Source organism: Lissotriton helveticus, chromosome 9 (genome assembly GCF_964261635.1).
Source record: "Lissotriton helveticus chromosome 9, aLisHel1.1, whole genome shotgun sequence".
NCBI lineage: Eukaryota > Metazoa > Chordata > Amphibia > Caudata > Salamandridae > Lissotriton > Lissotriton helveticus.
The window spans coordinates 122,872,033-122,890,322 of NC_136070.1; the positions used below are offsets into that span (position 1 = coordinate 122,872,033).

An 18,290-nucleotide genomic window follows, 5' to 3' on the forward strand; every position below is an offset into this window, starting at 1 on the left:
AGTGATTCCTGTCCTTGGTGCACTGGACATAAGGAGAGTGTGGGTCATCTCCTATTTGTATGTCCGGTTTATTATGCCCCAAGAAGCAAATGGATAGGGCCCATATGTCGCCATCTTAAAGTTAGAGGGAGTGCAGAGGCTATATGGGCACTTCGTACCAATACCTCCGAGGTGGTAGTTGTGGGTGTAGCCAAATTCCTGGGGTGGACATGGGCGATTAGAGCAAGATATCTGCAGGCACCTTGATTTTGTCTCCGTCTTTTAATTTTTTTAAACAGGTTTTTCTTTTTTACTTGTATTAGGTCTTTATTATACTGTTTAATTCTAATATTAGTACTGAATGCTTTTCGAAATCCATGAAATTGTAAATTGTAACTGTGATGGTTTTAAATCAAATTTAACTACATCATGTATGCTCAATTTCTATTGCTTTTAATTGTCTTTTATGATGCAAAAATCGAAATAAAGACTTTAAAACCTGAAACCTGACTGGTTCAATTCAAATAATCGAGTGTTTCTCGATAATAGTGGAAACTATGAACAATTTAGGCGATATCCCAATGAATAATATACAAGCATGGTCGATCTTTTTAGAGAGTCTAAAACTGAAAATGAAAATATCAGTTACGAAGGCCAAAGGTATCAGCCCAATTAATAGATTGCCAAAATATTTGGAAGATTTAAGAAGGGCACTGAGAAAAACACAAAGTTGCAACCATATGCCAAAGACTCTTATCAAATGGATGCGTTTTTGGCCCTACGGAAGAGCTATAAAAAGAAAGTTTGGGAATACAAAAAAGTCATGAAGGAAACATTCTGGTCCAAGCTGCTCTTTAGTTCCCAAACCTCGGATACAATTACGTTCTGGAAAATTTATAAATCAACTAACCAGACCGTTGAACACTCTTGTATCAAATGTGCAGGAAAATGAATGGGTTACTTTCCTTCAGTTAAAATTTAAAGGAAACATAATAAAAACCCCAGTGAATCAACCCAATCTGCAATATGACAATAAAAATACAAATGAGGGGGAACATAGCATACAACAATTACCAATCAATCCAAGCAAAGCACTAACCACGACCTTAACACTCGGAACTTATTCTATGGAGGAGATAATAAAAGTAATTAATAAGGGCAAGAGTAACGGGGCTCCAGGTCCAAACGGCATACCGCAGCAAGTATACAAACATGCACCTGAATACTGGAGTCCACTTCTTGAGAATCTCTTTGCTGATGTTCAAAATCTTAATCAAATTCCAGAAAGCTGGCAAGGATCCATACTAATGCCAATATACAAAGGTGGTGACAGAACCAACCCATGTAACTACCAACTAATAGCACTACAAGATGTGGAAGCTAAATACTTTGCATCACTTCTATTAAAAGATCTGGTTACCTGGTCTGTCGAGAGAGATCTGATCCCAATTAACCAAACTGGGTTTAGAGCGCGGATCGGAACTATTTCAATGATTCTATCAATAACTATGATAGCCGATGAATGCCAGACTACCAAACAGGAGCTGAACTTATGTTTTATCGATCTGCAAGCCGCATTTGATAGTGTGGATCGGGACTTATGTTGGGTAAAATTAAGATCATGGGACATACAAGAGAGGATACTAAGGGGCTTGTTGCTATTCTATACGGACACTTGGACACAAGTAAAACTTGGGGATGGTACCCGATTGTCAGGAAAAGTGCATACAGAAACCGGCCTAAAACAAGGCTGCGTCCTTGCCCCTCATTTATTCAACCTATTTCTCTCGGATCTCTCCGGCAAACTAAACACCTGCAATGCTCACCCACCGAGACTAGGCACCATGCAACTCTCACGTCTCGCATACGCGGATGATATTGTACTTATGAGCCTAACTAAAGTCGGTATGATCAGGCTACTAACCGAACTTTCACTTTTCTTGTCTGCGAATAAGCTGACTCTGAACTTATCCAAGACAAAAACAATGTTAATTTCCAACCGGCGCTCAATAGATTACAATATCGGTATTGAAGGCAAAAGGCTAGAAAGGGTCTCAAGTTATAAATATCTGGGATTTTTTATTGATGATAAACTAACTTTAAAAGCCCAGAAATACTTCTTACACGAGTTGGAGCCTTGATTTTTGCATTTAGCTGCCTGTTCAAAAAATTAGAGGGCCCCTCATTAAAACCTTTACTAACAGTAATTGCTAGCAAAGTTCTTCCTACGTTCGCATACGCAAGTGCAGCAATGCACGGCAAGGATTGTGCCCTGTTAAATAACTTGATTATCAAAATCCATAAGAAAGTCCTTCAACTTCCCCGCACGGCTTCACCAGCGCAAATGCGCCTAGAATTTGGTTATGAATGAGTCAGTGGGAAGATTATATACGTGCATCAAAACATGGTACCAGATTGAAATAAACGCCTCTGATAATAATCTAAACAAATTTTTGTGGCAAGAACTTGAAACACGAAGTAGATCTGAGGCAAATAAATTCCTGACCAGTGCACTGGAATTAACATGCACCGCCCAGCTATGGGATACAAATTTGCCATTTAATTCATTTAAACAGGCACTAAACAAAGCCGCTAAATTTAATTCATTGCTCATTGACAAGGAAATCTTCTCATCGCTCCCACTCTTGGGTTGTGATTAATAGCTATAAATTACTTACTCCGGCGCTTTATCTGGATTCTACATACTCAATTTTCATCAAAAAAAGGTTGATGGCTCTAAGATTCGGAAAATATCCAACGATGGCCGACGCACCAGCCTGGAAACATTCAGGAACCGTTGCCTGTCTGCTTTGTGGTCACAACAAAGAGGACATCATTTATATTATCTGTCATTGTACAAAGTTGAAACAGGAGCGTTCGCTCCTTCTTAAAGAATTATTTTCTGATTAAGGGATTGCGCACCTGTAGGTCAGCGATCATTGGCTGCTTGGACTCTATGGACTCACAATTTAACTGTAAGATTGCAAGGTTTCTGCTTGCTTTTGAAAAACATCTGAAAGCAAACTAATATTTTAATCCGTATTGTGCTATGATATTTATATCGGTTTTAACTTTATTTCTGAGTATTGGATTTTACCTTGATGCAAATCTTGGATATTATTTTAATCGATTGTATATTTAAATACTGTATCTGATGTGCAAAGGAAATTTGTTATGGTTTTAATTAACTAAACAATAAAGTTTTTGATTTGATATTTATAGGTACTGTGGAGTATACTGTCTAGCCCCTGTGTACACAGGTGAAGCCTACCTTCTTGGATTCCCGCTTGGAAAGGGATTAGTTGTTAGTTTGAAAGTGAAAAGCTGGAAATCCAATGAGCTGTGTATACTGCAGTCTGGCGTTACATCACTCCTATTTTCATTTTTTCAGGCTCTTTGTCTTTTTAGGGCCATTGATTTATTTTTTCCTACTTCCATCGGTGGAATGGGACCCTCTGGAAACAAGAGATAGGCTCCAATGTTCCTAGTGAACATAGTTTCAATCTATGGTCCCTCACCTGACCCCTGTGTACCACACAAATCCGACCCGTCACTGTGGTCCCTTAATCCCCACCTCACAAACATGCAACAAGTCAGTTGCCTTGGGTTATGGCTCGTCTCCTGAGCCGTAGTGTTCTTGACTTCAGCGATCTCTATCTTGGGCCACCAGGTGGGAACTCACTCCGTCAGTAGGGCTCCCTCATTCTCTTCACAGTTGCTCAAAACAACCTCTTCTCGTGGGGAGCAGTCAGGACCTCTTTCTTCCTTGCCGCTTGTACTCCTTCATAGGTGCCAGGCTCCCGATCCTCTGCTGGGTTATTTTCCACACGTCTCAGCGTCCTGGTCAGTTAGTGTCTTGGCTCGCATCAGCCTCTCCTTCTGTTTTGACGACGTTCCTTCCTGGATCAGCTTGTTCCCTCTCGTATAACGACCACAAGGGCATGAGTGCAGAAGTTTGGGCCGATGAGCGCGACTGGTACCACACCTTCCTCTTCATATCGGGGGGGGGGGAAGGGCGCCAGCCATCTTGTGTTTCTCGGAATGCTGCTCGGCAGCCCTTCCACACATTGGCTGCTGTTTTGTCATCCTGCTGTGCTGTTGGAGGCCACTGATTGGGGTGCTCTGCACTGAGCCCTTCCACAAAGCTGCACAGGGCATGATGTGTCTCAGGTGTTGTGTTCTGGTACTTCGTACCCTGAGCTCGTTGCCATCAGGCCTTCAACGACAAAGCTCCCAGGGCTCACCTCCCCTCAGCGCACTCAATCAACATAAAGATCATATTTTTCTCTGCTTCAGTGATGAAGGAATTCTTCTTGGGGACTATGCCCCGCAGTCCCTCACCCCCCCCCCCCCCCCCACCCCCCAATCCCGCCGAGAGCTCAGTCTAGTCTGTACTAGATCGCTAAACTCCTAGTTTCATGACAACCATGTTGCTCGGGCCGTGGCGGTGTGCCCTCTCTAAAAAAGATATTGAATCACCTCCATCTTGGACAAGTCTATTTCCCTCAGGCCCTCAAGAAGCTAAATCGGTGTATGGAGATTTGCACTGACCTTTTTGGGGTGCTCTAAATACGCTTAATAGTGCGGGTGATGAGTGAGCGGGCACGCATTTGCACAGATCACCATCTTGGCTCAAGGGTTTCTTATACACAATTATTCCCTATCAAATTATTAGAACCGCAGAATCATCATGTTATTGTGTTCAACCTTATCAACTCTTTAGCAAATTAGAACACACCTATTAATAAACGTCATTACCTACACACCACCACAATTTTAAGAATTATTCAACACTAATCTTTGTCATGCAGAGATCTTTGAACAAAATCTGAAATCTTCAACAACGAGACTTTCAGCAAATGAATGGGACTAGTGATCTCAATGTATCAAAATCCAAGCTACTTCAATTTTGGTTACAAGTCATAGGAACCGGGGAGAATTCATTGAAAGCTATGCAATCCGAACAGTTTAAATAAACCATTACATGTCTGTTTGATTTTGCTTTGCGAAGCCTGTGTGGAGAGAACATGCAAAAGTAGGACTGAGTGACAGAGACCGCATCCTTATCTAAAATGGCATTTGGCACAGAACTATGGCCGATCTAAAATATATTAATAAACACTTTTCTACACTTCTTAAGAAACGTGTTTCAATTGAAATTGTTAATTGACCATAAACTATAGAATTTTGGTGAAAAATCATTTTTGCATGTTAATATTGATGCATGAAATATACTCCCCGAAAACACTGACAGTTCTTATCTCAATTAAATAGTTAAGGGAATAGAATCTTGATTTTAGTATATTAGTATCCGGATAACTCATGACCTGTATTACGAACTTTACCGGACCTGGGGACCCAGAAATATTCAAATGTTTGCAGCTGCATGTGTTTCCTACAGCAACATATCCATACCACATCCTTAGTTGGAGTGGATGGAGTTTATGGACGCGCCTCCTTGATCAGAAATACTGCAGGCCTCAATATGGGGGATGGTGGTCACTTGGTCCTGGATATTGAAGGGATTGACTGGTCACTTGCGACCACCTCTTTGCCTTCCATAAAAGTGAAGAGTCGGTCAGAGAATGCAAACCAAAAGTATTTATTAGAGATACACTCTGGTTCAGTCCGATCTGACCAGCCTCCTTGGATTGCTGCAGAGGGACTGACTTCTGCCAACATAGTAACACATAATGCACATCTTCAGAATCACTAAAGACACGCCCAGACTGGAATTTTCCTATTGGTAGCTAATGAACAAAGGAAATACAGAAGGATGAGCTGCAACTCTGGAACCCGGGTACATGTTATCTTGGAGTCAAGGTTACTCTGCCCGCCGTTCTAAGAGTGGGAGCAGGCCTATCTAGTGAGAAAGCTGTGTGATGCCAAAACAGTCTATTTTTTGTACAGCAAAGCTCAACCTTGGAGAAATAAAAAAATAAAAAAATACCGAAGCTGCTTTCTGTTGAGGCAGACTGAATGAACCCGAAGTTAGTTTCGATCATGGCTCAAAATGGCGGCTGAATACAAAATGGTGCAGCGAATACTAACATAAATCATACAATGCACAATGAATTCGACTGAAAGCATTTTTATTCCAACAAAATACTTAAAATGTATAAGCCCCAGCAGGGGATAGGGGGGATGGAAAAGCAACCCAGTTGACCTGTTGAGACGACTTGGGGTGCAACCGTACAGGAATGAATGGAAAAGAACGTATGCGTTAGTAAAGTGGTCTCTGGCAATGCAAGATCTATGCTGATCCATTTCAACTACCTCCTCCAAACTTATTTTAAGCCCTTCAAACTGCATCTTATAAATAATGGTCTCTCCTCGGCGTGCCTACACTGCGGGCAGGAGGGGCTGTGTTTGTTCATTTGGTATGGAATTTTGACAGGATGTTTTTGTATTATCAGGTTTCGTAATATCATGTTATCTCGTAGAGACAAAAGGGTAGTTGAGGGCCTGAAGGCCTGGAGGGGACATATTGCACACTTTTGAGGAGTCAGTAAATGGAGGAGAGGTTGATGGGGACTTGGGAAGTGAGGTGGTTGAGTTGGAGCGTCTCAAGCAGTGAGGAGCAGCTATATCCACGGTCACTAGAAAAGATCTGCCTCCATACAGATGGAATTGAGGGAAATGACTTACATGATGTTAATCAAAAGAAACCCTGGGAGTGCTAGGTGATGTGCAAGAAAGATATAACTGCAATGAATTGCTGCCTTGAACTGGAGAGTTGTAACCTTTATACCGTTCTTTATTTTTCTGTTATTATACAAGGATGTAATGTTCAGTTGTTTGTACAGTGGTGAATTGCATAAATAAAGCTTAAAATGATCCCTAGGCTGAAAAGAAACTACATTTTAGAACCTCTAGCTTGTGTGATTTGAAAATTTGTACCACATAGTAAAGTGTAGAATTGGCGACTCCGGGTAGACTAGTACTGTTGTGTTATTTAAAAGACCACTTTTGTCAGTAATATATTTATTTCATATTCAACGTAATAGCAGTTGCCACTTTAATTTAAGTAGAATGAACACTGAACTTAGTTGCTGTGGTTTACGATGAGTCTGTATTTTGCAAATTGGCATTTTAGATATCTGAAAGAAACAGGTTAGTATTAGATTCCTTACCTTAGAATATCCCCAGGCGTCCGTCTGGATCCGGAAACTTTTGCGTAGCAGTACCCCTGCGCGTCGGTAGGCGTCGTCTGCAGGCGTCCCCTGCGGCTCCGCGTCGTGCGCCGTGATGACGTCGCTGGAGTATATAGACGCCGCCTCCGCGCGCTGACATCAGTTCTTCTTTTTTCCGCGCCAGTTAGCGCAGATCCGAAGAGCAGTACTCCGGTCTTTTGACCAAAGTTTTTTGATTACTCTAACTCTTTAGGTGCCGGTAGGATGCCCGGTTTTAAAAATTGTGACGGGTGCGACCGCCTGATGTCGGTCACCGACCACCATCGACTCTGCCTCCGGTGCCTGGGCGCCGACCACGACGTGGAGTCCTGCGTCGACTGCCGGGCCTTGACGGGTAAGGCTAGACGGGAGCGGTCCCGCAAGCTGCTCGAGTTCCGGCTGTCAGCCTGCGCCGGGAGCGGTCCCGGTCCGGCCGGAGGTCGAGGGAGCGGTCGAGAGAGCGGTCGCGGAGCCGCCACGAGCGCTCCGGGAGTAGTCACCATTCCTCCGCTTCCTCAGGTAAGCGACACAAGACGTCGGGGCGTCGTCATCGCACCCCCGACGCTCGTGCGATGCGGCCGGGGGTTCGGGTAGCCCCGGCCCCGCGTGGGTCGCCGACGCTGCCTGCTCCATACCCGTCGGTCCCTGGGCAAGGCGCGAGGAGATAGAGGAGTTCCTCATGGCCATGAGGGCGCTGTCTCCTCCGACGGGGCCTACGGCGCCTGCGGGCCCGGTGGTCCCGTCCGGGGGCCCGAGCAGTTCGGGTGCTCATGCCCCGACGCTGTCGGGTGCTCCGGCCCAGACGCCGCCGGCGGCTCCGGCCCCGGCGCCGCTGGGCCCTTCAGGGTCGACGCCGGCTGGTCAACCGGCCTCTCCGGCGCCGATTCCATCGGGGCAACCCGTGGCGCCGCCTCCGCGCGGCGCCGTGCCTCCGACGCCGGCCGGAGCTCCGGGCGGCGCCACCCCCATTCCCTCTCCAACTCCGGACGCGGAGTCGGACCGGCGTCGTCCAACGCCGAGTCCGGCGCCGATGGGGCCCATTGACCCCGAGGAGCCGGTCTACATCGTTGAATCCGAATATGGTGATGAAGATTATGGAGGGTGTTGGGAGGGGTCTGAGGACGCGAGTGTCAGTACGACGTGGACTGGACAGGTGACTTGGGTGATGCCAGTGGTCTGGACGACTCTCCTAACCCTGGTTTTGTCTCGCCTCCCACTGTGGCGTCGGAGGCTGGGGCTGTTTATTCTGTGGTGCTGATGAGGGCTGCCAAGGCCTTGCGCCTTGAGCTCCCCGTCGCAAAAGTGAAGCCTAACATCCTCACCGAGGTCTTCAAACCGCAGTCATGCCCGCAGGAGCCTCTGCTGCCGTTCAATGAAGCCTTGACGGACGTTCTTTTGGGCACGTGGTCCAGGCCCGCTTCAGGTTCGCCTGTTGATAGGAACGTTGCCAGGCGCCACCGTCCGTGTTCGGACGACCCTAAGTTCCTGTCCACCCATCCCACCCCTGAGAGTCTGGTGATCCAGGCCTCAACATCCCAATCCGCATTCCTGTCAGCCCCGCCCGACCGGGAATCTAAGAGGTACGACCAGTATGGCAAAAAGGTCTTCTCGTCCCTGAGTCTGGGACTGCGGTCTTGCAACACCGCATGCCTCTTGGGCCGCTACACCCACTCTCTGTGGGATACGGTCGCGGAGTGTCTGCCGCAATGCCCGCAGGAGGTACGGGACAAGCTCGGCCAGGCTATGGTTGAAGGCCGAGACGCGGCAAGGTATTCCATCAGGTGTGGTCTTGATACGACCGACTCGCTGGGCAGAGCGATGTCCACGACGGTGGCGATTCGTCGCCACGCCTGGCTGAGATCCGCCAATTTTTCGGCAGATGTCCAAAATGCCTTGATGGACATGCCGTTCGATGGCAGTCGCCTGTTTGGCGACAAAGCGGACAACGCGCTTGAGCGCTTCAAGGACTCCAGGGTCACGGCCAAGTCCTTGGGTCTCTCGACCCAGCGCCAGCATACGGGTTCGTTTCGCTCCTTTCGTGGCCACGGAAGGGGCGGTCCCACACGTGCTGCCAGCCACGCACCGCAGACCACTTCTCAACGTGGTGGCGGCCGTGGATTCCGCCGTGGAGGCGGTCGGGGACAGCGGCGTGGTCAGACCACACCTCCCCCCGCAGCAGCCTCCAAATCCTCCTAGTCCGAGCTTTCAGGCCCATGTGATGCCAGTGGGTGGCAGGGTTCGCCATCACCACTCCCGCTGGCGCACTATCACATCGGACAGGTGGGTGCTGCAGCTCGTCCGAAGGGGCTACTCCCTCCCCTTCGAGACCACTCCTCCAGCCATGCCACCGCAGAACCACCGTGTGTCGGGGGACCACTTGACACTTCTGCAGGAGGAAGTTATGGCCCTCTTGGCCAAGGGGGCCATCGAGCGCGTTCCTGGGCCAGAAGTAGGGTGTGGTTGCTATTCCCACTACTTTCTGGTACCCAAGAAGGACAAGGGGGGCCTGCGTCCTATCTTGGATCTACGGAACGTCAACGGTTTCCTCCGGAAGGAGAAGTTCAAGATGTTGACCTTGGCTCAGGTCTTGGCTGCTCTAGACCCGCAAGACTGGATGGTGGCGTTGGACTTGCAGGATGCGTATTTTCACATCCCCGTCCTGCCGGCCCACCGGCGTTACCTGCGGTTCACGGTAGGCCACGAGCACTTTCAGTTTATCGTGCTCCCATTCGGCCTTACCAGCGCCCCACGGGTGTTCACGAAAGTGATGGCGGTGGTCGCAGCTCATCTGCGCCGGTTAGGGGTTTCAGTCTTCCCCTACCGCGACGACTGGTTGTTGAAGGCGGGCTCGCCCCAAACAGTCGTCCACCACCTTCAGATGACGGCATACCTCCTGCACGAGCTGGGGTTTTCCATCAATGTGCCGAAATCACACCTGTGTCCCTCTCAAAAGCTCCTTTTCATCGGAGCGGTTCTCGACTCGGCGCAGTTTCGGGTTTATCCTCCGGAACGGCGGGTCCGGGATATACAGGCTTTGATTCCCATCTTTCAGCCATTATCCCGGGTTTCGGTCAGGTTGACGCTGCGGCTGCTGGGGCTGATGGCTTCCTGCATCCTTCTGGTGCATCACGCCCGGTGGCGATGCGGGCTCTGCAGTGGGACCTGAAGTTTCAGTGGGCCCAGCATCAAGGCAACCTATCCGACCATGTCCTGATCTCGGAGGGCACTGCGAGACAGTTGCAGTGGTGGCTTACGGACCGCGATTGGGTCAGAGGCAGATCCCTCTCCCTTCCCCAACCGGAGCACGTAGTTGTGACGGACGCGTCCCTCCAGGGCTGGGGAGGCCACTTGGGAGAGGCGGAGATCAGAGGCATCTGGTCTCCGGCGGAGTCCCGGCTCCATATCAACATGTTGGAGCTGCGGGCGATTCGCCTAGCACTGAAGGCATTCCTCCCCTTTGTCAACGGGAGTGTAGTGCAGGTGTTCACGGACAACACCACCGCCATGTGGTACTGCAACAAGCAGGGCGGAGTGGGGTCGTGGACCCTTTGCCAGGAGGCTCTGCGCCTCTGGCAATGGCTGGAACGTCAGGGCGTGACTCTGACGGTTCAACACCTGGCAGGTTCTCTGAACGCCAGGGCGGACGAACTCAGCCGTCGGTGCTCGGTGGATCACGAATGGCGTCTGAACTCGGACGTGGCGAAAGGTCTCTTTCTGCATTGGGGAGAGCCTTGGTTAGATCTATTCGCCACAGAAGAGAACGCGCAATGTCATCAGTTCTGCGCGTTGGAGTTTCCAAGACGGCACTCGCTCGGCGACGCCTTTCGGCGCGAGTGGAGTTGCGGTCTGTTGTACGCCTTTCCGCCTATACCACTTCTGCCCAGAGTGCTGAAGAAGATCAGGCGCGACCGGGCCCAATTTATCCTTGTGGCTCCGGACTGGCCTCGAAGGTACTGGTATCCCGAGCTACTCAGCATGTCAGTCGGTCCCTCGATCCGCCTGCCCCTTCAGGAGGACCTTCTGTCGCAGCAGCAGGGGACGGTCCTCCACCCGAACCTGTCCAGTCTCCACCTCCATGCTTGGAGATTGAGCGGCGACAGTTGAGACCATTTGACTTGCCTCCTGAAGTCTGTGATGTGATTCTGGCAGCCAGGCGTCCCTCCACAAAGTCGGTATACGCCTGCCGGTGGAACAGATTTGTGGCATGGTGCACAGCAAAGGCTGTGGATCCCCTTTCTGCCCCTCTCTCCGAGGTTCTCCTCTTCCTTCTCTCTCTTGCCCAGCAGGGCTCTGCTCTGGGCACTATCAAGGGCTACCTTTCTGCCCTTTCCGCCTTCTTAAGGCTACCTGATCAGCCATCTTTGTTCAAGTCCCCTATTGTAACGAGATTCTTGAAGGGCATCACGCACATGTATCCACCTGTTCCGTTCGTGATGCCTCAGTGGGACTTGAGCCTGGTTCTGACTTTCTTGATGTGCGCTCCCTTTGAGCCGCTTCATTCCTGTCCTCTCCGTCTCCTCACTTTAAAGACGGCCTTCCTGGTTGCCATCACCTCTGCCAGGAGAGTGAGTGAGCTCCAGGCTCTTTCTGTCAATCCTCCTTTCATGTCCATTCATCCAGACAAGGTGGTTCTGAGAACTAGACCTTCTTTCCTGCCCAAAGTAGTTTCTGCTTTTCACATCGGGCAGTCCATCACCTTACCCTCCTTCTTCCCGCCTCCGCATCCTTCAAAAGATGAGGAGCGGCTCCATCGTCTGGACCCAAAACGTGCGCTTTCATTTTACATGGATCGCACACGCCAGTTCCGGGTGGATGACCAACTGTTTGTTGGCTACGTGGGTGAGAAGAAGGGACGGGCGGTACAGAAACGAACCATCTCCCGGTGGGTCGTCCTGTGCATCAAAGCGTGCTACTCTTTGGCTCGGAAGGAGCCTCCTGTCGGGCTGAGAGCCCATTCCACTCGGGCCACGGCAGCTACTACTGCTCTGGGCCGGGGAGTCCCTTTGCAGGACATTTGCCAGGCAGCTACGTGGGCCTCGCTGCACACCTTTGCGAGGCACTACTGCCTGGACAGTCAAGTCCGGAGGGATGGCTTCTTTGGCCGTTCGGTCCTCCAGGATTTTCTGGTGTAGGTTGTATTGGTTCGCAGACCCACCACCGGGGTTGGTATTGCTGGGGTATCTATTCTAAGGTAAGGAATCTAATACTAACCTGTTTCTTTCAGATGAACAAGTTACTTACCTTCGGTAACGATATATCTGTAAGAAACAGTAGTTAGTATTAGATTCCTTACCGCCCCACCCATCCTCCCCGTTCTGCGAACTGATACCTAGGGTTAAGGACATCCCTTTCAGGGCCCTAGTTTCACATGGCACCAGTGTTGGTTCTCACATGGCTCTGCGTGTTCTGGCGCGGAAAAGCTGTGTGCAAAGAACTGACGTCAGCGCGCGGAGGCGGCGTCTATATACTCCAGCGACGTCATCACGGCGCACGACGCCGACGACGCGGAGCCGCAGGGGACGCCTGCAGACGACGCCTACCGACGCGCAGGGGTACTGCTACGCAAAAGTTTCCGGATCCAGACTGACGCCTGGGGATATTCTAAGGTAAGGAATCTAATACTAACTACTGTTTCTTACAGTTATATCGTTACCGAAGGTAAGTAACTTGTTCATTGTTACTTATATTTAGCTTTTAATGAGAGATTTTTTTAAACTGGAGTCAGGCTGTAAGCAACTTTGTTTCTTTTTGCAGTGGAAATTTTAACACAGGGAGAAGAAGGTACTCTTGGTGAGACCAGTGGTGTGCAGTCAACGAATGGGTAAATAGTGACCATATTTAACACATTTTAAATAAAAATTGTTTCTTTCATTTTCAGCTAGCATCTCTTCCTTCTTAGTTTTCTGTAAGGTAATTATCTCAGCTTCTTCACTTTATAAAACTCTTAAGCATGATCAACAGGAAGCTTTTGGGTTAATCCATTGCATATCTGTGAGTTGTTTAGCCAACTTTGGGGTCGATTAGGATGGCGGACGGAAACGTGTACCGTCCGCCGCGGAAGGTGGCAAGCTACTCCGGACCTGTCCGCGGAAAATCCGCAACAGCAATTAGGATAAAACATACAAAAAACGCCGACCGCGGCGTACGGAGCACTCCAATCCCCGTCCGCGGCGGTCGGAGTACACCTGAGTCCGCGGCAGGCGGACGGAACAGTAAAAACACCGACCGCCGCGTACGCACATGACCGCGAATACATCCACCACCCCCGCTATACCTGCGCAATGTCCGTGTCCGCAATTAGGATAACTCCGCAAGTACCCCGGTAGTCACCGCCATCCACGTCCGCAGCGGAACCAATGCACCGAGAATCCGTGCACCACAGCGGAACGACAACACAAACAACATCCCTACTGTCAAACCAATGCCATACATTGGCACGGAAGTTTATCACCAAACACACGAAAAAAAACGCCCACCCACCGAAAATATCCAAACCAATCACAACACACAATGATCCACCGCCAAGCACCACACAATCCACACCTGCCAACACTCCCACCTAGCACCTGACTGCCAATAACCATTCAGACACGGTCTAGACACACACCATAAAAGAACTCCCACCCACTCCACAACTCCTCTGCATCACAGCATAGCTGCTAGCAGGACACACCACTGAACTGAGCCCAAAGAGAAATAGCATTCACACAACCCACACCCAAACACACCCACCACACAAACACCCACCACACCATTCTTACACACCACACACCTGCACCACCCCATCCACGCAAACCCACACCCCGAGCACCACACACCATGGCACCAAAAAAAAACCCCAAATTCACTGACACCGAGTTGAAGGTTATGGTCGATGAGATCATCCGTGTGGAACCCCACTTATTCGGGGCCCTAGTGCAGCAGACCAGCATAGCCAGGAGAAACAGCATGTGGGACCGGATAGTCACCAGGGTGAATGCCTCCGGGAGCGTCCCGAGGACGAAGCAGGACATCCAGAGGCGGTGGCACGATCTAAAGACCCGAGTCAAAGCCATACGAGCCAAGAACTATCTCCGGGCTAATCATACAGGCGGTGGAACCCCTCCGGAGCCCTTACCCTACACCGAGTGGGAGGAGAAGGTGATGACCATCATCCACCCTGAGAGCCTTGATGGACTTCCTGAGGGAGAAGAGGCTGGTAAGTACAAACCAAGCACCACGAGCACTACTACATGGTGTGCCTCACACAACTGTGAAGACACATCTCCCAGAGCCCAACCCATGCATGCAGTCCACATACTCACCAACGTCGAAATCACTCCAACAGGCCCCCATGTCCATAGGGATGGCGGTGGCGGTGGGTGGTGGTGGGTGTGAGGGGATGGAACCACAACTCCCAACAGGCCCCCATGTCCATAGGGATGGCGGTGGCGGTGGTGGTGGGTGGTGGTGGGTGTGAGGGGATGGAACTACAACTCCCAACAGGCCCCCATGTCCATAGGGATGGCGGTGGCGGTGGTGGTGGGTGTGAGGGGATGGAACCACAACTCCCAACAGGCCCCCATGTCCATAGGGATGGCGGTGGCGGTGGTGGTGGGTGGTGGTGGGTGTGAGGGGATGGAACTACAACTCCCAACAGGCCCCCATGTCCATAGGGATGGCGGTGGCGGTGGTGGTGGGTGGTGGTGGGTGTGAGGGGATGGAACTACAACTCCCAACAGGCCCCCATGTCCATAGGGATGGCGGTGGCGGTGGTGGTGGGTGGTGGTGGGTGTGAGGGGATGGAACTACAACTCCCAACAGGCCCCCATGTCCATAGGGATGGCGGTGGCGGTGGTGGTGGGTGGGCTGAGTACCAGTGCAGACAGAATCGGCCAAAAAAGTGAAAACAACCTGTCAAGTCCACATTACTCATCATCACATTTTGGTTTTGCAGGTCATCCTCATCTGACAGCTGGAAGCAACACCCGCCCTCCAGACTCGCCAATCACAGACGTCTCAGGGGACGATTGGCCAGCCACCTCCGGGGCAGAGGATGATCCCGGCACAAGCAGCCAGCCAGGGCCATCTGGCTCCCAGGTCACCCCTGCACCAACAACTACGGCCTCTGCCATTGTGACAACACCGGCCACTGTGACCTGCACAGCCACCACCAGCACCACCTCCACCACCACCACCACTGCTACCACCACTCCTGCCACCCTGCCCAACCCAACGGCCAACGCCGTGCCAGCGCCATCCCAGCCACGCAGGGAGAGTGTGAGGCAAGGCAGAGATGCAAGGCCAGATCCGGCAGGCAGGAGCATACGTCAAAGAACACGGGAGGATACCAACACACCCAATCCAGTGCAACAGTCATTGGAGGCACTGGGCAGGGTGGAGGTGAGCTACCAACGTGGTCAGGCACAGGCAGACCGGGCCCACCAGGACTTTGTAGATAACACTGCAATGTTGGGGGCCATTGAGAGGCGGCTTGGCCAACTAGTGGACATCTTCACCAGGACAATCAGGCCACAAACACCGCCACCGCCACCGCCACCGCCACCGCCACCTGCGGCGGATGTGGTACCCGATGCCCCTGCGCAACCAGCTGACACCGTACCGGCAGTAAGACGGAGGGGCCGACCGAGGCTGGAAGTGGGCGACAGCAGTGTGGAAGCACCTGCCACACGCTCCAAGAGGAACAGAAAATGACTGTCCCAGTACCTGCGCATGCCATTCACCCTGCCAACTATCCGGTCCCACCTGCCACAGGCCTGCTGTACTAGGCAGACACCACCCTATGTGGTGTCCGCACGGACATTTCATCTGCCATAACCTTCAACTCTCACTCCCCCACCCCTTCACTCATTTGTAAATATGCACCTACACCCATGCACATTTTGTAAATAAAAGCCACTTACTCACTCAATCATGTGTTGTCTCCATGTTTATTCACATGAATGCATCAGAAACAGATGTTACTAGGTACAGGTATCCAACTGGTACAGAATCATGGCGCTGCGGGAGTGACCTAGGGAAAATAGAAACCGCAAAGACACGTCAGGAAACAAGATCACACACATCAGAACACACTGCAGTGCAACATTTAACTACCCACACGCATCACAACAGTAATGGATGAGACGACACACATCATGGAGACGTGCATTGGCCACAATTTAGCACACACACACACATGCATGCATCACATAGCAGAACACAGAGATGAAGCACACCACTATGCCACAACACCAGCACACATTCACAGGGCATACCCAAGCAGCACAAGAGGAGCACACTCACAATCAAGGGAAGTAGCGATCAATGATCTGGCGCCTCTGGTCCACACCTTCCTCCTCACCACTATCCTCATCAGTTGACATGGCTGGGTCGGGAGGGCGAGGAACTTGCAGTTCATCAGGGTCCAAGAGCAGTTCAATGTTATAGCGCACAGCCAGGTTGTGAAGCATGCAGCACGCTATCACGATCTTGCATACTTTGCCTGGTGAGTAAGGCAGGGCCCCTCCAGTCTTATCCAGGCACCGAAACCTTGACTTGAGCAGGCCAAATGTCCGTTCTACCACTCGACGTGTCCTACCATGGGCATCATTGTATCTCATTTCTCCTGGTGTAGTGGGATTGCGTAAGGGACTGAGCAGCCAAGGCCTGTTTGGGTAAGCCGAGTCGCCTGTGTTGGTGGAAGAGAGAGAGAGAGAAACATCACAACCTGCATTGTGGGGCACACCATGCCACACAGATATCACTCCTGTCACCACAGCATACTCACCAACAAGCCACGCTTGTGCTGGACGAAGATTAGCCATCAGTTGGGGGACCATGCTGCTCCGCATGATGTGGGCGTCATGTGCAGAGCCAGGGAATCTTGCACACACATGTGAGATGATGTTGTCGGCCTGGCACACCACCTGCACGTTCAGGGAATGGAAGTGTTTCCGATTCCTATACACCTGCTCACGTGCCCGTGGTGCAATGATCGCGATATGCGTGCCATCAATGGAACCCACAACGTGTGGTATACGACCCAGGGCATAGAAGCCAGCTTTGACCGCTGGCAAGTCCGCCGCCTGAGGGAAATGTATATAGTCATGCTTGTACAGCATCATGGCTGTCAGTACATCCCGGAGTACCGTGCTGAACATGGCCTGTGACATTCCCCCGGCATCTCCAACTGTGTACTGGAATGTGCCTGTTGCGAAGAAATGGAGTGCCGCCATCACCTTTTGCGTGGGTGTCATGGAACCTGGATAGGTTCTTCGCGGCTGCAGATGAGGAGACAATAGGGTCACAAGTTGCAACAATCGACGGCGATCCAGCCTGAATTTCCGGATCACCTCCTCGTCCACCATATCCTCCAGCACAGTGTATGGGCGAAGGACATTTGGAGCCCTCCTGTGTGGGAGTAGATGGAATGGAAGTCAATTAACATACAACGCACGTGTGTGCACCTCAATCACATGTCAACGCCCTCTACCAACATGTAGTATCCAGTGTATGCTTGTCATATGTGTGACTCCTCTGATTGTCAGGACAACATGGACCGACGTAGCTACAATGTGCATCCACTAGCAACATGATGTTTAGCAACATGTGCAATGCACAGTGTCTCACCTCAACATCACTGCCAACCAGACATGTGACATGACCCACATGTGTAGGCCCAACATCACATGCACACATGCAAGTACATGCACACATACTAAATTAAACACCCCCCCACCCCCCCATATCATGATGCCCCAATGGCAACACCAGGAATGGTGGGCATACGGACATCACATGCATGGGGACACAATAGGCAACACACATGTACAGTACACAACAGAACCCCCACCATAGTCATCATCTGACACATACCACTCACTCACAACTGATTCACAGGTGCCCATTCATACGGGATCTACTGTGTACATGTGAGGTACGACTGAATTGTGTAGGGTACTACCCGATGTGGACATGCACACGTGATGGACACTTGTGGCTCACCGATGGCCATGGTATGGACACACATGGGATGGAGCATGACATGTGTAGCCACGCAATCACGCACACAACCGTGAGCAGGCAGCTGCAGACAATGGTACAAGGTGCATCATCGGCTAAGATGCTAACATTGATCACGCCATGGCGGTGCACTGC

General features: G+C 50.7%; 1 protein-coding gene across 5 annotated transcripts in view; it reads left to right on the forward strand.

The window, feature by feature from the left end:
• EXD1 (exonuclease 3'-5' domain containing 1) overlaps positions 1–18,290 on the forward strand; it is a 930,113-nt gene that overhangs the window by 309,663 nt on the left and 602,160 nt on the right. For all 5 annotated transcript variants that reach the window (XM_078659594.1, XM_078659592.1, XM_078659596.1 and 2 more), the window contains one exon: positions 12,906–12,972. In XM_078659594.1, the coding sequence (XP_078515720.1) occupies positions 12,906–12,972 (67 nt within the window). The remainder of the gene's footprint in view (positions 1–12,905; positions 12,973–18,290) is intronic.